This window comes from Neovison vison, chromosome 7 (assembly GCF_020171115.1).
Source record: "Neovison vison isolate M4711 chromosome 7, ASM_NN_V1, whole genome shotgun sequence".
Lineage (NCBI taxonomy): Eukaryota > Metazoa > Chordata > Mammalia > Carnivora > Mustelidae > Neogale > Neogale vison.
In genome coordinates this window covers 94,326,472-94,353,511 of record NC_058097.1, presented here as the reverse complement: position 1 = coordinate 94,353,511, position 27,040 = coordinate 94,326,472, and the positions used below count along the sequence as shown (strand labels likewise).

Below are 27,040 nucleotides of genomic sequence, written 5' to 3'. Positions count from 1 at the left end.
CTTTAGGAGGACACTGTTTCTGAAACAATTTAGTACCTTTGAAAAACATCAGGAACAGATGCAAAATTCAGTATCATAGAGCGTATTTTGTGTGTGTGTGTGTGTGTGTGTGTTTCCTGAAAAGCTTTAAGAGGTAACTGTGCACCCGCAGGTGTCCGTCCTATCATTGTAGCCCCAGACTTTCTTGGAGGGACTGTTGACATAGCTCAGAAGGCAAACGGTCACCTGATCCTCTGAGCCTCATGCCTTGGACCTTTGAGATACCCCAGAGCACCAGGACTGGTGCCCCTTAATGACATAACACCACTTCCCATCCCAGCTCTGCCACCAGGACCCTCAAGCCTCTTTCTCCAAACACCGGGTGACTCCACACCTAACACTTGGTGAGATCAGCGAGACCGAGAACCGGACCCGCGGCCTTCGGTGGGGATGCAGAGCCAAGTGGAAAGGAATGCCCCAGGCTGATGTTAGAACGTATTTATTGCTACATGTATATACAATTATACAAACAGCCCAGACAGGAAAGGGGGTGCTGCATGGAGTTTTCTGGATCCCACAGATGAACACAAGTACACAGAGCTGTATGCCACAAAGTTTGCTCTCCGTTCAAAGCCAAAAACAAGTCACATACGTTTTTTGAAAAAATGGAAAATTCTTGGAAATTCTCTCCCTAGATCCCTCCTTACAAGCTAGTCATGCAGAAAGAAAGTGGGTTCTCAGAAGCTAATGCCTTCAGGCTTCTCTTTAAGGGGTGATGCCTTGAAGGGGGGGGCGCTGCGGGCTTGGGGCTGCAGAGAGCAGGGCCAAAACCCCAAGTCCTGGCCCACCTTTCTAAGGTCTGTCCCTAGGAAAGGCAATCAAGAAGGGTTTGGACAGAGACAGAATAGCCAAGAAAGGGAAAACCAACAGTAAACTGAGACGTGAAGAGAACCACAGCCAGAGCCCGGGTGGAAGGAAGGCTTGTCCAGCTGGTTCCCGTGGAGGCTGTGGATTCGGGACAGCAGGCGGCCTCGGTGTGTCCTTATCCTACAGCTCGCTGTGTGTCAGACGCCAGGGACCTGTGTGCAGACAGACAGCCAACAGGAACGTTAGGCAGGAAAGAAGACAACACTTTAATAGGACCACACGAGGGCTGAAAAGGACATGGCCCCAGACGTCCCCCCGCGTGTCTCGGGTAACCCTTGGCCATAGTGGAGTGTGCTGCGGGATCGGGCAGCGGGGACTGAGTGCTCAGGGGGTGCGGGGAAATGCGGGCTGCACCAAAACACGGGGGGGTTCTGCGGAGCCTCCATTCAGCCCCGCTACTGTCCTGATCCCAGAGGGGATGTAACAGGGGATCTGTGAGGTGGCTCTGAGACCATGGTAGAAACCCACCCCCCTTCGCGTCACGGTTCCATAAACCGCTGCGCTGGGAATCACAGGAGAGCGGGCTGAGTGGCCCGCGGGGCAGGCGCGCGCACGTCCCCAGCGCCCTCATCTCTAGCAGCTATGCCTTCCCTCCTCAGGCCTCTTCCCGGTCAGGATCCAGCCAGGGAGGAGGGGCTTCAGATCAGGTCTAACACAGCCTCTGAGGCTCAAATGGCCTGGCACATCAGGGAAAGGACAAGACCTGAAGGATGAGAGCAAGAAATCTGGGAGTCGGAACACATCAGACAACCAGAGGCCTTTGGGAATAGTGGGCAAAGCGATCCCTGAAACCTGAGGCTACGGGGCCTCTATCCCTGAAGAACCGGGTTGGCTCTCACTTGTCCATGACTATAGATGTGCCTCTAATTCCTCATCACCATAATCCCACAGGCTGACTTCTGCTAGAGAAACCCTAAGAACGGTGGGAGAAGAACCGGAAACCACTCGGAAGTCCCTGTCCTTCCTCTTGGGTCAGCAGCATTGTAACCAGCCAGAGAGGGGCCCCGGAGTTCTTCCAAGGCCGCCAGCTTGGTGGTGACATTTCTAGCTGAGGGATGTGGCGCTTGCCAGCTCCTTTGATCCTATAATAAATTCATCTCTGGATGAATCAAGAATCTCTGTCATTTGATCTTGACTTTTCTGGGGAGTCATGCAGAAACTTTCTTTTCCTACTTCTGATGACAAGAGCACACAGTGAAACTCACTCAAAGGATTCACTCTAAAAAAGAAAAACATGAACAGGTGACAACCCATGAGGAAGCACTGCAAAACACCAGGTAAATTTTAATTGGGGGGGGGGGTTTCACCCATCACCTAACAAAATGGAAAAGAGTGACATAAATTCCTGTGTTGGAAGAAATGGCTTAAAGTCAAGTAACTGGGAAGAGTGCAATTTGTGGCTGTGTGCAGAGTGTTAAGAACAGGTTTGAAGTATGGATTTTAGCTCGGATCCCAGCAGAAGGTCAAACAGGACTCTCCCATTTTATGACGGCTATACTGCTTTCACGATGACAGATGTGTCACACACCCTTCACACGGCCTTTGACGCAGTAGCAATGTACTGGTGATGTCATGGAATGTCAGAGATGCTTGCAGAACCTTAAACTCATTGCAAACAATCTAAAATTCAAGGCCAAAGGTGCCCGGGTGGCTCAGTTGTTGAGCCTCTGCCTTCCGCTCAGATCTCGATCCTGGGATCCTGGGACTGAGCTCCGCATCGGGCTCTCTGCTCAGTGAGGAGCCTGCCTCTCCCTCTCCCTCTGCTTGTGTTCCCTCTCTCACTGTCTGTCAAATAGATAGATAAAATCTTTAAAAAATAAAAATAAAATAAAATTCAAGGCCAAAGAAGCAAATCACTTCTAAAAATTCCCACCCAGAGTTGAACATATATGATCATTTTTTAAAGTCACTTTAAAAAAAAAATCTAAAAGATAATATCGTTATTACAGACATTAATTCACATTTTAAAGTATTACCTCAAACACATTCTCATCCAGCTAGAAGTAGGTTTATAGAACTTGGAGCAGATTAATCAACAATTTGGGAGAACTCAAATATATCATTCAAGATATGATGGTATCTTATACCATCATATGGTAAACAAAATAAACATCATTGCTTTGGTTTTACTTAGAAATGGGATGGGTCAGAACAGTCTCTGCCAAAGAAATTAAAAATTTCAAAATAGGGGCACCTGAGTGGCTCAGTGGGTTAAAGCCTCTGCCTTCGGCTCAGGTCATGATCTCAGGGTCCTGGGATCGAGCCCCACATCGGGCTCTCTGCTCTGCGGGGAGCCTGCTTCCCCCTCTCTCTGCCTGCCTCTCTGCCTACTTGTGATCTCTGTCAAATAAATAAATAAAATCTTTTAAAAAAATTTTTTTTTCAAAATAACCTGCTTCAAGGTAATTGTGTTGACCCATGATTGTTGGTCCATGATGTTAAAGTATTTCCAAACTGAGATCAATGCAGAACACCAACCTGGCTAATGAACCAATTCTAGATTTCCTCATATATATATATGTATATATACATATATATATATATAATATATGCACACACACACACACACACATATCTCTCCCTTCATTTTTAAATATATCTGAATTTTTTTAAGATAAGACAAAAAGTCTTCCAGCACCACGTGATGTCCTATGTGGGGACTTGCACTGTAATACTCCACGTCACCAAAGAGAACAGTCTACAGTAGCATGTCCCATCGGTTCACATAGTTCACAGGTAAAATCTCATTTCATCTGACATCAAAATTATTACACAGGAGGAAGATGTTCCTGATTGGCCGAAAGCCCAAGAGAGTTAAACAACCCAGAAAGCACCGGGAGGGGTGGAACTAGGACCTGTAATGGCAGGGGCTGCTATGGGGGGCTCCGTTGGGAATTCACTCCAGGAGATTAAAGGCTCTGGGCTATGGATGCACAGGTTTGGGTTTTATGGGGTCCTGGCAGGGGAGAGGCATGGCAGGCGTCACGGAGAGGTGGGCTGGCTCCCGCGGCCAGTTGTACTTACCCAGCGAGGGAGGGAGCCTTCTTCCTAACCGTTACATTTGCTTTATACTGCTTTGGCAAGAACGCATCTGGAACAATGCATACAGTTTTGGTCCCCACCTTTCAAAAGAGACATCAAGGGGTTAGGAAACACTCAGCAAAAGAACAGAAGGAAGTCAGACAGCACAGACGACAGGAGTGCCCTCATCACCCTGGATCCGGGAGGGCCAATGGGGCAGCCAACAAGCCAAAGTGATCTTCTCAAATTTTAACTTTTTTTTTTTTTTCCTAATCCAGTCTTGAATCTGCACTATGACAATGTGGAAATGAGGATAACTTGACATCTCCCTTTCAGATGGATGCTAGAATTCTAATAGTTGTTGCAACCCCACGCAAACGAGTCGGTTTTACACCAATACTGATGGATCTCAAAGTCATACACACCAAAGTTTTGTTAAGTATTAGAATAACACTGAAGGCTCTCTCCTGATTCATCTAGGTACTCTTAAAATGTCCTTTGGGCACCAACCATTTATAAGGCCCAAAACACTTGGTGGTACTTCCTCTGAAATCAATAGCTGCTGTCTTTTTTTTTTTTCTTTTAAGATTTATTTATTTGAGAGAAAGAGAGCAGGGGGTAGGGGGAGAGGGAAAGTCCCAAGTGGACTCCATGCTAAGCACAGAGCCCGAGCTGGACTCAAATCTCATGACCCTGAGACCACAACCTGAGCTGAAAATAAGAGTCAGTCGCTTAAGTAGTGAGCCCTCCAGGGGCCCTTCTCAACAGGCTACACCTGCCTGCTCAAAGCCCGGCTGCGTTAAGACCAAGGAACAGTAAAAACCACCTCCGCCCTAGCCACAGGGTCCTCCAGTGCTTAAAGAGGTCAGTGTCAGCCCTACTGTCTCAGGTCTGTCTCACCTGCCATGCTTAGGGGTAGCCCTCGGAGACACCAAAAATGAGATCACAATGAACTCTACAAAGAAACCACTAACCCAGCCAAGCTTATCCATGCGTAAGGTCCCTAAATGGGGAGAATGCCAAGGACAGTAGTTTCTAGGCTGTGGTTTAAGCAGCTGGAAATGCAGGTAGTGGCTGGCTCTGCCTTACTGATCAGTTATGTGCCCACAGAGCATCTGTGGGGGGCTGTTTCCCGGGGAGATCAGTCACAGTGCAGTTTCCGTGCAGTTTAACCCATGAAAAACTGAGGCTTTGCAGTAAAATATAGTAGAAACCCCACATTTGTCGGGTGCCTGGGTGGCTCAGTGGGTTAAAGCCTCTGCCTTCGGCTCAGGTCATGATCTCAGGGTCCTGGGATTGAGCCCCGCATCGGGCTCTCTGCTCAGCAGGGAGTCTGCTTCCTCCTCTCTCTCTCTGCCTATTTGTGATCTCTGTCTGTCAAGTAAAATAAATAAAACCTTTTTAAAATATTTTTATTTATTTATTTGACACAGAGAGAGAGAGATCTTAAGTAGGCAGAGAGATGGGCAGAGAGAGAGGGAAAGCAGGCTCTCCGCTGAGCAGAGAGCCCGATGTGGGACTCGATCCCAGGACCCTGAGATCATGACCTGAGCCAGAGGCAGAGGCTTAACCCACTGGGCCACCCAGCCATCCCTAAAATAAATAAAATCTTAAAAAAGAAAAAGAAACCCCAAATTTGTCAAAGCTGACAGTAAAGGAACAGAGAAACAATGAAACTTACTAACAGTTTTAAAAATATTTTAAATTTTTCTGTAATACTTCATGTTAAACTGGGCAAAATCAATTAAATGATTAAGTAGTACTTGAAATTTGAGAATGTTTTTAAAGGGGACCTTAAGTATTTTCAAGGACTTTGAGGGTTAGCAGACCTGGAACATTATTGGATCAGATTTCATTAAGAAGTATGTGCTGCATTTTTTCCCCTTAGTCACCAGCATCACTGTTACCATGAGTAACAGTAAGTGAGGTAGATTTACACTCATGAAAGAAGAAAACTAAGGAAGGAAAAAATTATTTGCGTGAGTATATTGAGGAAGTATGGAAGAACCAGTGAAAAGGATGATGGGGGAGCAAATGGGAGAAATATAAAGGACGAGGCAGAAAACAGAATTAAATGACAGTTGTCAATGTAAACAAAAGAAACTATATCCATGTATTTCCCTGAAAGATACAGAAGATAATCAAAGCCAGAAATTTCAAAGAACGCCACCAGGTGGCACCATTAGCTTAAAAAGAACTTGGTAGAAGACCGCAACCCTTGAAGGGGAAGGGGGGGATGTCCATACCTATGGAGGGGCACCAATATTAAAAAAGACACTCTAGCAAAATAGGCATATGTATATAAAAGGAAGTTTCATTAACCCCATAAAAAGCATGAGCTAAAACTCTAAAGCAAACACGTAGCAGCAAATGTTAGAAATGTTAGCATTCCTCTTAAATCAGAATTGAGATGCCACTTATGCACAACATTGTACTGAAAACTTCAGTCAAGTCAGCTCAGTAAGATAAGACTAAGAAATCCACATTACAGGGATTGAGAAGACAGATTTAGAACTGACATTATTGGCAGGTGGCCATTTCTATAGAAAGCCCCCAAAACTTCACAAATTATTAGAAACAATAAGAACTAAGCAAAGTTCCTGAATATAGGGACAGCAAACAAAAATCCATTTTATTTCTGTATACCACCCACAAATAGTTTTAAAATGTAACTTTTAGAAGATAGTAAAAATGAAGGTGCTTAGTAATAAATCCAAAAGATATGTAGGATCTTAGGCAAAAATGTACACTTTGCTGAAAGGCATTAAGGAAGATATCAATAAAAAAAAAAGGAAGATATCAATAAATGGAGAAGTAGAACAAGTTCCTAAGGATATTTAATATTGTACAGATGTAACTTCTCCCTGAATTAATCTAATTAATATCAATTATTATTAATACATTTCCAAACAAAAGGTTTTTCCCTCCATATAATTTAATTTTTTAAAATTTAAAATTTATTTATTTTAGGGACAGAGAGAGTGCTCAGTAGGGAGTGGTAGAAGGAGAGGGAGGAAGAGTCTTAAGCAGACTCTGTGCTTAGCACTGAGCCTAAGGCAGGGCTCTAACTCACGACCTGGGATCAGGACCTGAGCAGAAACCAAGAGTTGGACACTTAACCAACCTCATCACCCGGGTGCTCCCAATTTAAATGATTTCTAAAATTAATGTGGTACAAGGGATGTCTGGCTGGCACGTGATTCTGGATCTCAGGATTGTGAGTTTCAGCCCCATGTGGTGTGTGGAGACGACTTAAAATACAGTAAAATTTATGTAGTAGAACAAAGGCCCAAAACTAGTCAGGAGTTGATTATTAAAACAAGGTAGAGAAAAAAAGAAAGCTTTACAGGATATTATGACTTGTTATATAGCTAAGGCTAAAATTAAGAGAGAATGGTATTGACCCCTAGAACAGAACACAGACTGTATGTGTGAATCCTTGATGTAGGGAAGAAGTGGGGATGCGTCAGTGGGAGAGGGATGGACTGTCCAAGCATTAAGACAACTGGTCATCTAGCTAGAAAAAAAAAAAACCCAAATCCATACTTCCTACCACACAAAAAGTTATTTCTAACTGGACTAAAGACACAAGTGTAAAAATAACCAAACATTTAGAGAAAATTTAAAAATGCAAAAACATTTAGAAAAAAATGTAGAATACCTTCATGACCTCAAGGAAAGGAAGAATTTCTTAACCAAGATACACATACACAAAAAAAAAACCTGCCAGAAAATCATAAGAAAAAAGATTTGTAACTTAAGCTACACTAAAATTTAAAATTTTATCGATCAAAAAATCATAAAAAAGTGAAAAGATGAGTTACAACTTGGAAGGAGATAACTGTAAAACATTTGTCAAATGATTAATAACCAAAATATAAAGAAATTCTTTGAAGCAATTAGACCAAGATCAAGAAGGTAATAGAAAACAAGCATTAAAAAAAAAAAAGGTCATTTCAAGGAAGAGGAGACATGAAAGGCCCATAAATATGAGGAAAAAAAACCCTCTCAATTATATTAGTAATCAAGAACATGCAAATTATAAACACATTATGATACCATTTTAAACCCATCAATTGGCAAAAGTTTAAAAACTATGAAGTATTCATTAAATAAATTGAGAAGACACAAAGAAGTGGAAAAGCGTTCCATGCTCATGGATTGGAAGAACAAATATTATGGAAATGTCTATGCCACCTAAACTAATCTACACATTTAATGCAATCCCTATCAAAATACCATCCTTTTTTTTTTTCAAAGAAATACAACAAGTAATCCTAAAATTTATATTGAACCAGAAAAGACCCTGAATACCCAGAGGAATGTTAAAAAAGAAAGCCAAAGTTAGTGGCATCACAATTCCACACTTCAAGATCTATTACACAGCTGTCATCATCAAGACAGTATGGTACTGGCACAAAAACAGACACTGAGATCAATGGAACAGAATAGAGAGCCTAGAAATGGCCCTCAACTCTATGGTCAACTCATCTTCGACAAAGCAGGAAAGAATGTCCAATGGAAAAAAAGACAGTCTCTTCAACAAATGGGGTTGGGAAAATTGGACAGCCACATGTAGAAGAATGAAACTGGACCATTTATTTATACCACACACAAAAATAGACTCTAAATGGATGAAAGACCTCAGTGTGAGACAGGAATCCATCAAAATCCTTGAGGAGAACACAGGCAGCAACTTCTTTGACCTCAGCCGCACCAACTTCTTCCTAGACACATCGCCAAAGGCAAGGGAAGCAAGGTCAAAAATGAACTATTGGGACTTCATCCAGATCAAAAGCTTTTGCACAGCAAAGGAAATAGTCAACAAAACCAAAAGACAACAGACAGAATGGGAGAAGATATTCACAAATGACATATCAGATAAAGGGCTAGTATCCAAAATCTATAAAGAACTTACCCAACTTAACACCCAAAGAACAAATAATCCAATCAAGAAATGGGCAGAGGACATGAACAGACATTTCTGCAAAGAAGACATCCAGATGGCCAACAGACATGAAAAAGTGCTCAACATCACTCGGCATCAGGGAAATACAAATCAAAACCACACAGAGATACCACTTCATACTGGTCAGAATGGCAAAAATTAACAAGTCAAGAAACGACAGATGTTGGTGAAGATGCAGAGAAAGGGGAACCCTTCTACACTGTTGGTGGGAATGCAAGCTGGTGCAGCCACTCTGGAAAACAGCATGGAGGTTCCTCAAAAAGTGGAAAATAGAGCCACCCTACGACCCCACAATTGCACTACTGGGTATTTACCCTAAAGATACAAATGTAGCGATCCGAAGGGGCACATGTACCTGAATGTTTATAGCAGCAATGTCCACAAAAGCCAAACTATGGAAAGAACCTAGATGTCCATCAACAGATGAATAGATAAAGATGTGGGGTATATATATAATGGATACTATGCAGCCATCAAAAGAAATGAAATCTTGCCATTTGCAACCATGTGGGCAGAACTAGAAGGTATTATGCTGAGTGAAATAAGTCAATCAGAGAAAGACAATTATCATACGATCTCCCTGATATGAGGAATTTGAGTGGCAGAGTGGGGCGTTTGGGGGGTAGGGAAGGAAAAAATGAAACAAGATGGGATCCGGACAGAGACAAACCATGTAAGAGACTCTTAAATCTCACAAAACAAACTGAGGGTTGCTGGGGGGAAGTGGGTATGGAGAGGGTGGTTGGGTTATGGACGTTGGGGAGGGTACGTGCTGTGGTGAGTGCTGTGAAGTGTGTAAACTTGGCAATTCACAGACCTGTACCCCCTGGAGCAAATAACACATTGTATGTTAATAAAAATAATTTTTAAAAGTTTTTAAAAAATTTTAGTACTATCACATGTAGTAAAGGTGTGAATATATCTTTAAAAAATAATTTGATGGCTACAGAGTCAAGTTGAAAAAGGGTGTACCCTGTAACTGAATAATTCCCTTGCCTAGGTCTCAGGCTCACAATCACTAGATATATGCACAAAAATATGGCTGTACTGTTTGAAAATAAAAAATACTAGAAACAAGACAGATGTCCCTCATCAGGGGAATGGATAAATGGCAGTACATTCATAAAGTAAACACAATCACACAGTGCAAATGAGCCATGGCTATGTCATCCAAATGGATGTGTTTGTCCATGTGGTGAAACTATATGAAGCTCGTATTCATGCAAACCTAGGCATCACATAAACCAGACATCATATCGCTTGTGGATACAAACTTTGTAAAACTGGCAAGGCTGATGTGATAGAGAAGGGCTACAGAATGTCAAAGTTACTGGCAATGTACTATTTTTAAAACTGATATATGAGGGGCACCTAGGTGGCTCAATCTGTTAAGCATTTGACTCAGGTCAAATTTCGGCTCAGGTCACAATCTCAGGGTGGTGGGATCAAGCCCTGCATCAGGCTCTGCACTGGGTGCGGAGTCTGTTTAAGATTCCCTCTCTCCTTCTCCTTCTGTCCCTCCCCCACCTAAAAAAAAAAAATAAAAAAAGCCCAACACGCGAGTATCTATTTTATATATACACAGACCCTTGAACAACAGGGGTTTGAACCGTGCAGGTCTACTTACAGGAGGAGTTTTTTTTTATAGTCTAGTATTGTAAATGTATTTTCCTTCCTTATGATGTTTCTTCTTTCTCGCTGATTTTACTGCAAGAACACAGTATATAATATACATAACATATAAAATATGTGTTAAATGATGGTTTTGGGTAAGGCTTCCACTCAACAGTAGACTCTTAGTAGTTAAGTTTGGGGGAGTCAGAAGTTACAGATGGATTTTCAGCTGAGCAGTGGTTGGGCATCCTGAGCCCCCATGTAGTATAGGGGTCAACTGTGAATATTATAATAGAAACATGTGTTAATACTCTAATAATATATATGAGAATATACACATGCACACACATATAAACATATATACGTGTGTGTGTGTGTGTGTGTGTATTTCTCCTAGGCATATTTCTTTCCCTAACACTGGGATAAAACATTCTCTAGTTTTTAAGTGTTCAAAAAAGTCAGAGATTAATGAAGGAAAAATACTACAACAGATAGGGAAGTTATAGATTTGGTACCCATTATATATATATTTTTTAAAGCGTTTATTAGTTTGACACAGAGAGAGAGAGAGAGAGAGAGACAGAGGGAAAGAGCACAAGCAGGGGAAGCAGCAGAGGGAGAGGGAGAAGCAGGCTCCCCGCTAAGCAGGGAGCCTGATACGGGGCTCGATCCCAGGACCCTGGGATCATGACCTGAGCCAAAGGCAGATGCTCAACCAACTGAGCCACCCAAGCACCTCATCAATCATCTTTGTTAAACCATTCGAGTTTTGAAGGTCTCACAGAAACCATCTTGGTAGAAAAGTCAATAGTTACTCTAAGGACACTGAGTAAAAGCAACCACATTATTCCCAGTGTTGGACATTCTCAGCCCCGAAGTCAGTGCTTCTCGTGAATGGTCCCAGCACAGCAGCATCAGCCTCACCTGCAAAAAATGCAAGTTCCTGGGCCCCATGTGGACTCACTGACTCAGACACTTGGGGGTGGGGGAGCCTGCAATCAGCATTCAGCATTTTAAACAAACTCTCCAGGTAAGATGTAGGCTAGTGAGAGCCACTGCTGAAAGTTTTTCAAATGTGTAAAAAAACCAAAAACAACAAAACCCTTTTCATTCTAGCAACATAAGACCTCTCTGTGATCCAACAAAATTCTGGACAGCCAGGAAAACCACAGCACGGGCCTGTGGAGAACGTGACTGATTTTCAGATCCTTTCATTTCAGGGTCATCAAACCATGGCTCACGGACCAAATTCAGCCCTCCCCCCACCCCCATTTTGGAAGAAACCATGATTTTAACACACATTTTTTAAATCAAAAGAAGAATATTTCACAATACATACAAATTAAATGAAATTCAGATTACAGTGTCCATACATAAAGTTCTTTCTTAAAAAGATTTTTAATTATTTGAGGGAGAGAGGGAGAGAGGGCATACATGCAGGGGAGGAGCAGATGGGGAGGGAGAGGGACAAGCAGACTCCACGCTGAGCACGGAGACCCACAGGAGCGCAATCTCAGGACCCTTGCGGTCATGACCTCAAGGAAATCAAGTTTTAAGCTCAACAGACTAAACCACCTAAGCATGCCATACATAGGTTTTTCCAAAGGCAGCCTTGCTCATTCATTTACACATGCCTGTATATAGCACCTTCTCACAACACCATAGATGTGTCACTGATAGAAACTATTTCGCTGGGTGGCTCACATGGCTAAGCGTCTGTCTTCGGCTCAGGTCATGATCTCAGGGTCCTGGGATCAAGTCCCTCATGGGTCTCCTTGCTCAGTGGGGAGGCTGCTTCTCCGTTCCCCTCTGCCTGCCCCTCCCCCTCCTTGTGCTCTTTCCCTCTCTCTCCCCCTGACAAATGAATAAAATCTTAAAAAAAAAAAAAGAAAAGAAAAGAACTCTTTGGCACGTAAAGTCAAGACTGTTTAGTTTCTGGACCTGTACAGACAGAGTTTGCCAATTTCTACTTTTATTTGATAACTAGAATCTACCAATCTGAAAACAAAATATAAGCAATCACAGTGATTTCTTTTAAAAATGCAATTTTCATTTTTAATTCTGCAGGCAAAGATCTAGCAGCTCAAAGAATCCTAAGGAAATTTAAATCAGATCCACTTTTATCTATAAAGTACATCAAATAACCCACATTGAGCATCTGGAAATTGTTACTAATGATGCTACTTCCTCTCTTCGAATATTCTAATAAGTGACAAAGAAGCGACTGGTAAATTTTAATGAAACACTCTCTCACACCCCGCCCGTTCTGAAAGCTACTTTAGCAACAACTGCCGGCAGACCCTCACTCAGGTGGCGAACTTTGCCTGTCGTGAATGCTGCTCATGGTTTGCATTTCTTGGGCTTTCCACCGCAGCCACCTTCCCCTCTTCCTCCGACGACTCTCCGGGCAAGAGCCTTCTTCCCTCTGATCTCCAACCTCTGGAATGTCTTCCAGGCTGAGTTCAGCTCTTATCACTCAGGACCTGCTCAATGGGATCCTGAAACTTTTATTTAACACCCAGCGCGTGGCTGAAGCCTATTCTACCCACATTCATCTTCACTTCTCTGATCCACTTGTATCTAAATGTCTGAGGTCCCTTGAGTACAGACAGATCCTTCTTTTAATTTCCAAGGCTTTAACACTCAATACAAAGAAAAGGATGCTTTCTCACCCCCACAAGAGTAAAACATGTAGCTCAGCTTTAAGTGATATTCAACTTATCTTGAAAATGGGAGCACCAAACTCTTGGCAGGTTGCTGTTAGTAGCCCACATGGAACAGCTGAATAAATAAGTCTGGTCTTCAACTTTGTGGGGTTTGATCTTCAGGTCACTGTTTCTCTGTATTCAACTTCACATTTAAAGCACTCTTCTTTGGCTTTTAAATTAATGGACACATCCTCTTTGAGCCATGCAGACAAGAATATCCGCCAAGGGGCAGTGTCACATAAACCTCCCTCTCTTGGTGTTTTGTAGTTACAAGGATTGGGACCTCCAAAGAAAACCAAACACAAATGCAGACCCTGGCACTGTGGTTCCATTTAGGCAGCTGACTCAACTGTGCAATGGAGTCACGCACCTACCTTCAAGGACACCTGGGACATTTAGGACATCTTTGTGTGCATGTGACAGCTGTGACCCTGTGTGGCCCCAGGGTACGCACTGGTTGAGTTGTGTGCACCCTGAATTTACACCTGCACTTGTGCCCTGGCTCCTCTCCAGCTTCATCTCATACAACACTTTCCTCTGGGTTCACTGAGCTCTGGACATAGACTGCCCTCCAACAAGTCAAGCCCTTTCTTGCCTCTTGTCTTCACACAGGCTCTTCCCTCTATCTGGAATGCTTTAAAACAAGGATTGGAAATTGGTGTCCAGGGGGCCACTTTTGGCAAACAGATACACTGTCCGGTTTACCAAACATTTTCTAGGGGCACTTGAGTGGCTCAGTGGGTTAAGCGTCTGCCTTCGCTCAGGTCATGATCCCAGCGTCCTGGGATCAAGCCCCACATCGGGCTCCCTCTGCTCCCAGCTAGTCCTTGCTCTTGCTCTCTCAAATAAAATCAAATCTTAAAAAAAAATTTTTTTCTGAAATTTTTGATATAGCTGACATGTAAAACTTAGAAAATTTCACATAAAAATTATATTTCAACTTAATTATCTCAAGCATCATTCTTTGAATGTTCTTTTTAAAAAAGCTGTTTTCTGGCATATTTTGGAAAACCAGAAGGTACAGCAACAGTGGGCTTCCTGCATGTGAGACGCGGTGGGGCCCCTTAGAGCAGATTTCTGGTGACGCACCAGCCCCACCAGGCCCAGGGTACTGCTCTGACCCCTCCTGTACTGGCACTCGCCCCCCCCCCCCCGCCACCCTTCCGATGTAAATAAAAGGGAGAAGCCGGCCTTCTCTTCTCTCAGGGGGCAACTTACATACCGCCTCCTGCAGAGGCTTTTTCTGACTTTCCTAACCCCAGTTATCCTCATATTTTCCCCAACATAGTCGCTTGTGTTTTTTTTTCATAGTGTTGATACAAATTTGCTGCTTTTATAGGTCAAAGATGGTTGGATACTGGCAATTTCACAACTCAGTCTAATTCACAAACTTTTAATTACTCAGCCTGTGTTTCCTGTATTTCTTTTTTTTTTTTTCTCCGAATTTATTTATTTTCAGAAAAACAGTATTCATTATTTTTTCACCACACCCAGTGCTCCATCAAGCTGTGCCCTCTATAATACCCACCACCTGGTACCCCAACCTCCCACCCCCCCCCGCCACTTCAAACCCCTCAGACTGTTTTTCAGAGTCCATAGTCTCTCATGGTTCACCTCCCCTTGCAATTTACCCAAATTCCCTACTACTCTCTAACCCCCCTTGTCCTCCATGCTATTGGTTATGCTCCACAAATGAGTGAAACCATATGATAATTGACTCTCTCTGCTTGACTGATTTCACTCAGCATAATCTCTTCCAGTCCCGTCCATGTTGCTACAAAAGTTGGATATTCGTCCTTTCTGATGGAGGCATAATACTCCATAGTGTATATGGACCACATCTTCCTTATCCATTCATCCGTTGAAGGGCATCTTGGTTCTTTCCATAGTTTGGCGACTGTGGCCATTGCTGCTATAAACATTGGGGTACAGATGGCCCTTCTTACACTGTTGGTGGGAATGCAAGTTGGTGCAGCCTCTTTGGAGAACAGTGTGGAGATTCCTCAAGAAATTAAAAATAGAGTTTCCTGTATTTCTATAGGAAGTAAGTCTGTTAGGATAAGGATCTGGTCTTACGGACTCTTACATTCTCAATGACCGATATGTACACTGTGCCTCGTGGGGAGTAAGTACTAAATATCTGGGTGAATAAATGCAAGGACTCCTCCCACCAAAAGTTCCTTAGCAGCTCCAGAACATACACAAAATCCCGAGGTCTCTAGAATTAGCCCAAGTTTGAAGTGGACTTTTCTAATCCACACCCCAGGGCTGTCCTACCACTACTCAGCAGTGCCCCCTACTGGGTTCTAGAGCTGGCTTTGGTCCTGGACTTCAGCCTCTGCCCACAGCTAACACCCCTAGCTCTGGCATTAGAAATGACTTGGAAGGTGGGACCTTCCTGTGCAGAGAGCATTGAGACCACCACCCGACATCCACGGAGATGTTCCTTCAGCCTTAAAAGGAAGCGGGACGGGGTTGGGGAAGGGTGCTTGTTCTGGAGGAAACTGCTGGCGATCTCCACAGCGTCCGCAGGCTTGCAGATGTCCCCAGCAGGCTGGCTGCTGCCCAAATGTTTTTACGTGTTCTCTTGTTTACTTGTCTCTTTGTCGCACTGTTTAACTCCTCTGTTTCCTTCTCTAGACTATGACTTTTTGAAAGGATCTGTGAATCCGCAAGCTTCTTCAAGTATTTAACAAACATTTAATGTAGGTTCAGTCATTCAAGTGCCACGCGGAGCATCCCCAGAAGGTAGACCTGGAGACAGACGTTCATTTGCCAGACATCATCTCATGGACTTGGGCAGGGTGCCGGGTGGGGTCCTCATCGGTGTCCGCGTCAGATGTCTGGAGGTGACGGAGGACGCTGCCAGGAAGAGCATTTTCCTACATATGCAGAAGTTTGTGGGAATAAGTTCCAGAAGACACTGTACTGGTAAGTGAAAAAAGAAAACACTTCTAATTGCAGGGCAAGTCCTCTTCTCAATTACTTTCCTGTTGGAAAACCAGTGTCCACTTGAAATGCTGCGACAGATGTTTTTCCCTAGGACGCCAGCAGCCACCCGCATTGCTGTCGTGGAGGGGCTGTGTGGCGCTCTCCGGGGGGCCATCCCCCCCTTCCTGCTTCGGCAGTGCTCGAATGCCTTACTCTCATCAAGGTTCTGTACGAAACGCGGTCTCTCTCCTTACACTCTACCTTGGCAGATTTCACTGGACATTCCGTCCGCATTCCAAACTGCAGCTGTCCAAAAAGAAACGTCAGGGACACAGACGTGACTGCTTCCCATGATTTTCTAGGTTGCCCGACACCACTTTCCGAATCTCGAACTTCGTGCTTCTCGACCGTAAACGAACAATCCCACCACAATCATTCCTGTTGTGCCTTCGTGTATTTGTGTAGGGAGTTCCTGCTGTCCGGAGAGTCTTCCTGTCTTTGTCCCCCTGATTAGGAATCACCCGATTCTTAACGACGTGGCTCAGGGATCGTCTCTCGCCCAGAGCCCTCCGGCAGGATGAGGGCCTTTCCTCCAGAGCATCCACACTGTGCCCTGTTCACTCAGCAGCAACACAGAGCACGGCCCGTGCCAGTCATGGCTCTGGGCCCGGAGGCCGGAGGGCTGCACCACATGCCTGCCTTCGGGGAGCTCAAGTTCTGGGGGAGAAGGCTGGCAATAAATGCTGCAGACATTTCAGTGATGTGAAAATGCTACACATTCAGCAGAAACCGTACTTCAAAACGTGAGCTCTGTAGGCTAGTGGTGCGCGGCACCACACCTCCCGGTCAGCCACACCATCCACAAGGTCACCAACCCATACACTGACGACCGTTCTGTACCCAACTATTCTGTCTCTGCCTCTTGTAGCCTTCAGCCAATTACACGAGTCAACACTGGACTACCACGTAGGCTTTGTGGTACATGATTTTGCCCGACTGCAGGCTCCTGTAAGAGTTCTGAGCCTGTCTGAGGTCAGCCCAGGAAAGCTAGGATGTTGGGCAAGTTAGGTGTATTAAATGCATTTTCCACTTAGGGTATTTTCAACTTACAATAGGCTTATCAGATGTAACCCCATATAAGCTGAGCAAGATCCACATACAAACATAAACATATAGTACGCTAGATGGTAAGTGCTATAGAGAAAGACGTGTGTAGGAAATACTGAGAAAGGTGCAATTTTAAATAAAGTGGTAAGGGAAGGCCACAGTGAGGGGACACTTAAGCAAAATCCTGGAGATCACCTGGAAGTAAATTAAATAAATATCTGGGGCGGGGGGAAGGCATATCAAGCTAAGGTAGTAAGAGCCCTGAGGTAGTTTAAAGATTAAGAAGGCAGCCAGTAGACTTCCATTTATGAGGAGAGGAAATCAATGAGGTCCAAAAGCAACAAGGGACCGGATCTTGGGCTCTGGATGCCACTGAGATTACGGCTTTTACTCTGAGATGGAAAGCCCCGAGAATTTTGAGCAGAAGTGGTAGAATCTGACTTAACTTTTAAGGCTGCTGTCTTAAAAAGAAACTGTAGACTAGCAAGATAGGAATCAAGAAAACCCATCAGAAGGCTCTAGTAACAACCCACACAACCCTGGAGAGTAGGAATCGGGGGCCAGCTGGGGAGGATGCACGGAATGGTCATATTCTGGACACATTATGCACTTTGAAGATTGGGCCAACAGGTTTGTGGTTGGGTTGGATGCAGGTATGAAAAAAAAAAAAGAAGAGTAATAGATACGGTCAAGGTTTGGGCCTGATTCACTGAAAGAATGGACTTGCCCTCCACTAACTGGGAAAAGGACAAGAGGCAGGAGCAAGCAGAGTGCAGCAGGAAGAGCCATGGAAAATGGTGACCACTATGGACTTCTGGGCCTTCCTGAGAAATCAGCCTAGAATTCACTGTGAGTCTCCTGGAAAAAGGGGAAGAAAGGGAGACCACAAGCCATGAAGGTCAAGGTTTCTTCTATCTCATTAACATGAAATATCATTAGCACTTCTGAACATCTAGGCTACATGACCCACTCCCAATTATTTGTGGCCCAAGAAAATCATTTAAGAACTAGGTCAAAGTTTAAAGGCACAAGAGCAATATTTGATCTAAAAAGAAAGTTCTGAAATCAAAGTACATTTTCTTAACTTCAGAAAGACCACATTAGCACACTGAATTAAGAGAAGATGCACAGGGCGCCTGGGTGGCTCAGTGTGTTAAGCCGCTGCCTTCGGCTCAGGTCATGATCTCAGGGTCCTGGGATCGAGTCCCGCATCGGGCTCTCTGCTCAGCAGGGAGCCTGCTTCCCTCTCTCTCTCTCTCTGCCTGCCTCTCCATCTACTTGTGATTTCTCTCTGTCAAATAAATAAATAAAGTCTTTAAAAAAAAAAAAAAAGAGAAGATGCACAAACACTAGCTTAGAAGTGTTTTTGAACAGGTTCAAAAAACCACTAAATTGACCTACGTTCTTAAAACTGGGAAAAAAAAAAAAAAAAAACCTCACAGAATCAAATTGCCTGTAATACTTTTTCTATTATTGTTTGGTGTCCTGGTAAAGTACCTTAGATCACTAAGTGTTTTACGATGACCTGAGCTTGTCATTTAAATGTTAAAACATTTAACAGAAATAGGCAAAAGCAGACTCAAACCCCTGAGGATATGGTGACAATCAAAGGAAATCAAGAACCAAAAAGCCACCAACATACATTTAGAAAACCCTACCCTACTGACTGTTTTTTAAGTAACATTTTCTGACTACAGAATTTGAAGAAGTCAGAGAAGTTTTAGTTATTGGCAGATCTTTCTCACCTGGGCCCCCAAAAGCGAAATGTTAAAACCATTATAGCTGGGTCACCTACCTTTGAAGTAAACCTAATACACAGAAATTCAATTAAGGGAGAGGAGAAATGTCTATTTTCCTATTAAAGGTGCTTCCATAAGCACATATTACTATTTAAATTTGTTAAATGTCAAAAGTACACCCACATTTAAATAAAACATAATCTCATATAATTTGGAATACCTAAAATACACAAAAGATATTGTGTCGACTTACCTCATGCCCTAGACTGTAACACAATTTCTTGGAATAAAACACAAACAGTATTTGTGCAAGAATACGTGACAGTATTGTTTACCACAGCAAAGGGTTGGTAAAAACAAGCATGTTTCCCAGCAGTGATGCAGCAGCTGTACAATGAAATGCTACAGGAGTTTTGGACAATAGGTGATGATTTCCAAAACACACTGTGCAGTGAGAAGTGCACAACCATGCGTCCAGAAGGCTCGGGTGAACATGAGCCACAGTAAGTCCGTAGGACATACACGCTTGGATACAGGTCAGCTCCAAAAGGAGGCACGGGTGGAAACAACAGTGATCTCTGGGAGGAGCTGGAGATCAGCAGATGGAGAAAGCAAGCTTTTTTGAGTGCTGTCCTAGTCTAGCTATTGACTTGTTCCATGTTTCAGAGAGCGCTTATTTCTTAAAAATTCTAGTGATTCAACATTTTAAAATAAGGCTTTAGCCACAGTAGCTAAACAGCACCTAAAGTGCAGAGTACTCTTAGCATTCGGCAACTTCAACACATAATAAGCTAACACTGGAAGCCAGTGAAAAACACAGTTTTCCTAAGAACACTTGTAATTTAATACCTGCTGTCCTAGTTTTTTTTTTTTTTTTAACATTTTATTTATTTGAGAGAGAGAGAGAGAGAGAGCGCACATGAGATGGGGGAGGGTCAGAGGGAGAAGCAGACTCCCCACTGAACTGGGAGCCTGATGAGGGACTAGATCCTGGGACTCCGGGATCATGACCTGAGCCAGAGGCAGTCGCTTAACCAACTGAGCCACCCAGCACCCTCTAGTTTTTTGGTTTTTTTTTTAAACAATTTTCTATAAGCATGGTGAAAAGGGTTTTTTTGTTGTTTTTTAATAGAATAGGAAGGAATTGACGATAACTGGGCCACATTAGTGTTTAAAGTCTCCAAAGAAAAATTACCAAAAAATCTTGAAATACCTGTTTTCTGGGGGCACCTGTGTGGCTCAGTTGGTTGAGCAGCTGCCTTTGGCTCAGATCATGGTCCTGGAGTCCCGGGACCGGGTCCTGCGTTGGGCTCCCTGCTCAGCGGGGGGTCGGCTTCTCTCTCGGATCCTCCCCTCCTCATACTCTCTCAAATAAATAAATAAAATCTTTTTTAAAAAACCCGTTTTCTCATGCTTTGTTATAAGCCATTGTCATTATAAATTTATAAAACTCAACACAATTAACAAGGGTTTCAGAAGAAAACCCTACCTGTACTGCTGAGGGAATATACATCCCAATATTTACTTAAAAACTGCTAAACTTAATAGCAAGTTAAAACCAATAGAATGAAAACGTTCATTAATATTAAATTATGTATCAATACTGGCTATCCTAATATAAACCATTATTAATAAGATGGCTTATATTAAATAAACTGTTAAGAAAATCAGACACATTTACGTTGGATATTAAGTAATATGCAACTCCTCAGTGGCAGAGAACCAAGTTAACAAATCTAAAATATTAGCTAGCCTGCCTAGTGATGAATTTATAAACTTCACTGCTCCCCAAGCCGCTGTCATTTTATAAATGAAGAAAACACTTCCCGGCCAGATCACTCAAGTCAGTATCATGCTTCTTATTTGCTAATTAGCACCTAGTAAGCAACCTCTAACTTAACTCCCAACTAACTTTCCAACATTTTATTGCACCTTTACTTCTGCTATTTACTACTTGACTTTCTACATCTCAGTTTGGGTCCATGGCTCAATTCCATGACTTGACTACCATTTCGACAACAGAGTCAAAGGGCCGCAGCCAACCCCTAACTGTGCTTTGCACAAACAGCAATTGCTCTGCAAATCCCTGGCAGAATAAATGTGCAAGTACATATGTAATAGTCTTATCACTTTATGGAAAAAAGCCATGTCTCCTTGTCTCCCCACGCAGCATTCCCTTCGTAACACCACTGAACTGAAAGCCTTTTAAATTTCTCATGTCTAGGGCGCCTGGGTGGCTCAGTGGATTAAGCCGCTGCCTTCGGCTCAGGTCATGATCTCAGGGTCCTGGGATCGAGTCCCGCATCGGGCTCTCTACTCAGCAGGGAGCCTGCTTCCTCCTCTCTCTCTCTCTCTATGCCTGCCTTCTGCCTACTTGTGATCTCTCTCTGTCAAATAAATAAATAAAATCTTTAAAAAAAAAAAAAAATTTCTCATGTCTAAAGCCTAAAGCACAATGGCTCAAAAATAAAAGGTGGTAGAGAACATTTTCTTACCTGAAAGTTTCAGACCAGTAATCGAGAAGAAACATTCACTTCCAGTTCTAATGCTTGAGAACACCCCAAAAATGTTAACGTCAGTATTCCCCCTAAAGATGCAAAACTACTTTTCCAATGAATACATTTTCTATACACTTTGATGCAGAGCCTCTAATACAGTCTATGTCTCCCAACTTCTTTATAAACATCCTTAAAGCATCAGCTTATACTATAAGCTGATATATATAATATAATGTGGCCCAGCATATAATACTAGACTATAAAGTATACAGATGATTAGGTTCTGGGTTCTCATTCTATGGTTTATTAAAAACAATGTTTGATACCACATTTGCAAATACTATTTAGAAAGTAAACAGACCTTTGAATTATTTCCTTTTACATACACTGAAATATTTTATGTGTTCTGAAAGTACTTTTATTTATCTTCTTTTTCAAAGATTTTATTTATTTATTTGTCAGAGAGAGCGAGCGAGCACAGGCAGGCAAAGTGGCAGCAGAGACAGAAGCAGGCTCCCCGCTGAGCAAGGAGCCCCATGTGGAACTCGATTCCAGGACACCAGGACCATGACCTGAGCCGGAAGGCAGCCGCTTAACCAACTGAGCCACCCAGGTGTCCCCGAAAGTACTTCTAAAACACAAATTAAGGGGCACCTGGGTGGCTCAGTTGGTTAAGCATGTGCCTTCGGCTCAGGTCATGGTCCCAGGGTCTTGGGATCAAGCCCCGCATCAGGCTCCCTGCTCCTCGGGAGACCTGTTTCCCCCTCTCCCACTCCCCCTGCTGTGTTTCCTCTCTCGCTGTCTCTCTCTGTAAAATAAATGAATAAATAAAATCTTTTAAATAAATAAATTAAATAAATAAATAAAATAAAACACAAATTAAAAAGTTGTAACATTCTACATTCAAGCTACAATGGTAAAGTATTGTATCTTAAAGTTAGTGGAAAAGAAAACCATCCACTTGCAACTTAGATTACCAAAAGACTGTACTTCCTTATGTTCAAAAACTTTTATGGCCTAAAAATTAATTAGTAAAGTATATTAGGAATTATCTGGGGAAAACAAAAAGTAAGAAAAACCTTAATGTATTATTTGGGCATAAACAGATGAATCAAATCCTACCTCTAGCAAAAGCCACACAGATGAAGCATAATCAAATCTTAACTTTTAAAACCTCAGCTTTTAGAGTGCTTGGGTAGCTCAGTTGGTTAAATGTCGGCCCTCAGCTTTGGTCATGATCCCAGGGTCCTGGGATCGTGTCCCCAATCAGGCTCCCTGCTCCTGAATCAGTGGGGAGTCTGTTTCTCCCTCTGCTTGCCACTCCCCCCTGCTTGTGCTCTCTTTCTCTCTTGGGCAAATAAAAGCATAGAAAATAAAGGGGGGTGGGTAAAATCTCAACTTTTAAAAAAACCTACAGAAACTTCCAAAGTAAGTTGTTCAAAGCTGTCACAGCCTGTGAATAATTTCATACGTATATTCTGAAATAATCAACAGACAATCTGAGTTGTTTGGTAAGTAATTTGACCCCTTTCATAATGATCTGAAAGAACTATTTTTCTAACTCCTTAAAACCTACTTAAAAAAATCCTTTCTTCCAGTCACTACATCATCAGGACCAATGGGAAGCAGAAACGACACTGATGCAACGATTGCTGTAAACACTCTGTGTTAATAGTTTTCCTTTTTTTTTTTTTAAAGACTTTATTTATTTGAGAGAGAGTAAGACAGAGAGAGAGAGAATGAGCCAGAGGAGAAGCAGAGGGAGAGGGAGAAGACTCCCCGCTGAGCAGGGAGCCCAGTGTAGGGCTCAATCCATTGGGCTCGATCCCAGGACTCTTGAGATCAAGACCTGAGCCAAAGGCAGACGATTAACTGTCTGAATTACCCAGGTGCACCTGCATTAAGAGTTTTCAACTATAAACAAGTATTAGTGATTCAAAATACATGGATATTAACCTTGGTCAGGCATTACATCAAAGTGTCTGAATCAGATTCCAGAGAAATATGCTGAACCATCAACTTCAGAACTCTGTAACTGCTAATAAAAATTGGAGTACAGGGGCACCTGGGTGGCCCAGTAAGTTAAGCGTCTGACTCTTGGTTTTGCTTCAGGTGGTGATCACACGGGATTATGGGATTGAGCCCAGCACAGAGTCTGCTTAAGACTCTCCCTTTCCCTCTGCACCCCCAACCACCGCACTGTCTCTATAAAATAATAAGTAAATCTTAAAAAACAAAACAAAACTGGGAGAGTGTAAGACCTGGTATTAGCACTCAGAATCCAATCCATTTGTTCCTGAACGTCTTTCAATTCTGATTTTCTTTTTATGCCACTGAAGAAACTCTCCAAAAGGTCACAGATAAAAGAATGAAAACAGAGGTCTCAACTGTCCCCAAAGAGATCATGTGGAAATAAGCAGAAGAAAAAATATTAACTACACATAGCAAATATGAGAGTAAATTACATCTAGATATTTCCTTTAAATTCTCAGAAGGCAGTAATACAATTCTTTACCATGACCACAGCCTTTCTTCAGGCTAATTACTGGATATGAAGTTCTTTACTAAGCTTTCCTTACATATCCACACGCTCTAGTATTTTTTCTTACTCAGCAGCACGAATTCTCCTCTGGAGCAAAGTTTAGTTATTGTTCCCTTAGTAACTGTGTTCCCAAAAAGCACTAGATGTCTTCAAATCAAACTAAACCACCTCAGTACAGGAGTCAAGGCTGCATAAACTCCTGGCCTAGCCCACCCTGACCTTACCATCCTGCTGTCTGTGCACAGTGAAATCACATTTCCTACCCCAGTCAAGACAGCCTACTCTTTATAGACTCTAACCACTGTAGAAAATCATTCTCTGCTTTACATCTTTTCAGGAACACTTTAGTCAAAAAATGTTTTTCTCCTTAAAAAACATGCACAACAAAAGAAAACATACGTTGACTTCATTAAAATTACATGCTTTTGTGCAACAAAGAAAACACTATCAAAAATGTGAAAAGACAACCTAAAGAATGGGAGAGAATACTTGCAACTCCTCTATCTGGCAAGGAATTATTTACAACTCATATTATCTGACAAGGGATTAAAATCCAGAATACATAAGAACTCCTATGACTCATGAACACCAAAAAAAAAAAAAAACCCAAACCAAAAAACCCCCTCAATTTTAAAGTAGACAAAACATGAATAAACGCTTCCATAAAGAAAGTATATATCTGGTGAATAAGCACATGAAAAGATGTTCAGTATCAGAGAACTGCATCAAAGAGAAATGATCAAAACTGCAATGAGATACCACTTCACCCATTAGGATAGCCATTCTCCAAAACAAAACAAAAAACAAAAAATAACAGTTGTTGGTAAGGATGTGGAGAAGCTGAATCCTTATGCATTTGCTGATGGGACTGTAAAATGGAGCAGTGGCTGCACAGATAACATGGCAATTCCTCAAAAAATTAAATATAAGATGATCATGATTCAGCAATTCTACTTCTGAATATGTACCCCCAAAGAACTGAAAACAGGGGCTAGAACAGATATTTGTGTACCAATGTACACAGTAGCACTGTTCACAAGTCAAATGTGGACACAATCTAAATGTCCACTGATAGATTTTTTTAAAAACGTGGCATACATATATATATATATATATATGTAATATACACACACACACACACACACACACACACACACACTGGGATATTAACCAGCCTTCGGAAAGAGTGAAATTCTGATACATATAACATAGATTAACCTTGAAAACATTATGCTAAGTGAAGGACGTCAGACACAAAAGGACAAACGTGAGTAACTAAAGCAGTCACTTTCAGAGGACAGAAAGTATGAAAGTGGCAGTAACCAGGGACTAGGAAGATGGAGGGATGGAATGAGTGTTTGGTACAGATTCTATTTGGCATGATGAGAAAAGTTCTGGAGATGAACAGCTGACGACAGCTGTACAACATGAATGTAGTTAATGTCACTGAACATTACATACTTGAAAACAGCTAAAATAGTAAATTTTATGTTTTATATATTTTAACAACTAAAAAAATAAAGATTCAACTGAAAACTGACTCCATGAAACTTCTAACATTTAACACAAATATTAAGAATTACTATGCTTGACTGGTGTGTCAGTAGGATATAAAACGAGTTTTACTACAAAGATAGAAAACCTTTTGCAATTAGGCACTTTTTAAAAGATATCTTTAAATACAGTGTTTAGGGCACCTGGGTGGCTCAGTGGGTTGAGCGGCTGCCTTCGGCTCGGGTCATGATCTCAGGGTCCTGGGATCGAGTCCTGCGTCAGGCTCTCTGCTCAGCAGGGAGCCTGCTTTCCTCTCTCTCTCTCTCTCTCTGCCTGCCTCTCTGCCTACTTGTGGTCTCTCTCTCTCAAATTAAAAAAAAAAAAAAAGCTTTAAATACAGTGTTTAAAATTCGACTGATGCAATAAAAATTAAGTAATTTATCAGAGAATAAGCAAACTTGAAAAACTCGACTCTGCATTCTTATTCTCACCCTTATTCATTAATTTCTTCTACTGACCTTCTTTATGCTATAGTTTCTTTCATCATACAACTGTATCTTTTATCCAAAACAGCTAAAATTTTAAAGTAAACAATGACATAAATGGAGTGATAATACAGGATTCCAATGCTAGACTTGAATTACAGAGACTTTTCAGTTTAAACTAAAAGAAAGGGAGGGAGGAGGTATTGCCTTCTAAGTCTAAAATACACGTGCATTTCTAGGTCTAACACATAAGTTAAGACATTTTAACCTGAAAAAAAAAATTAAAAGGGTTATCATAGCATATGCTGTAACACAACAAAGAATTCCACATAATGAATCCACATTTTATCAAAAGGAATTTTTCCAAGGACCATCACCTAAATTTCAGAGATTCTGATGCCGTATTATCAGTAGGAAGACAGACATTAGCTCTTTAGATTCAGTCAACAGTACTGAAAACCAGTATAACTACTTTTAGGAGTAAACTAAATGACATGCATAAATATCAAGGTGAATCTTAATTTTTTAAAATGATCATTAAATAAAAGTGAACAACTGAAACCAAGTAATAAAAATAATAAATTACATGGATGGAAGCAACTGACTTCATATAAGCACGGAGGAATCTGGGCATACAAACAACATGAATCAACAAAGTGATGCTGCCATCTTAAGAGAAATCTAGTATTTATCAGATTAATGCAAATGATCTAAGAGGTAAGAGAAATTAGAATGGAAACTTTCACATTGTAAGACAGTCCAAAACAGAATCATCATCATTCTAATCTTGCTGCCATATGTAGAGTATAGCATATAAAAATATAACAGGTAAATTAAGGTCTTTAAATTAGGATCTGGAAAACTCCAGAGCCAAACATAAACCTGAATTTAAAAGATGTGCCATTGTGTAATTATCTCAGTCATAACTTTTTACCTTAAAATTCTGTCGTTAAATGATGGCTACTCCAACTCCTAAAGCAATATATGTAATCTGAAATCAGGTAACTCTTGTATCACAGAGTTTTG

General features: G+C 41.9%; 1 protein-coding gene across 1 annotated transcript in view; it reads right to left on the bottom strand.

Moving 5' to 3' along the window:
• Nucleotides 1-462: 462 nt before the first annotated feature.
• Nucleotides 463-27,040, bottom strand: part of RDX (radixin) — a 75,924-nt gene continuing 49,346 nt past the window's right edge. Inside the window, exons 14-15 of the mRNA XM_044257684.1 lie at nt 3,931-4,028; nt 463-1,058 (exon numbers count right to left, since the gene is read on the bottom strand). Of these exons, the coding sequence (XP_044113619.1) occupies nt 3,962-4,028 (67 nt within the window). The 3' untranslated portion in view covers nt 463-1,058; nt 3,931-3,961. The remainder of the gene's footprint in view (nt 1,059-3,930; nt 4,029-27,040) is intronic.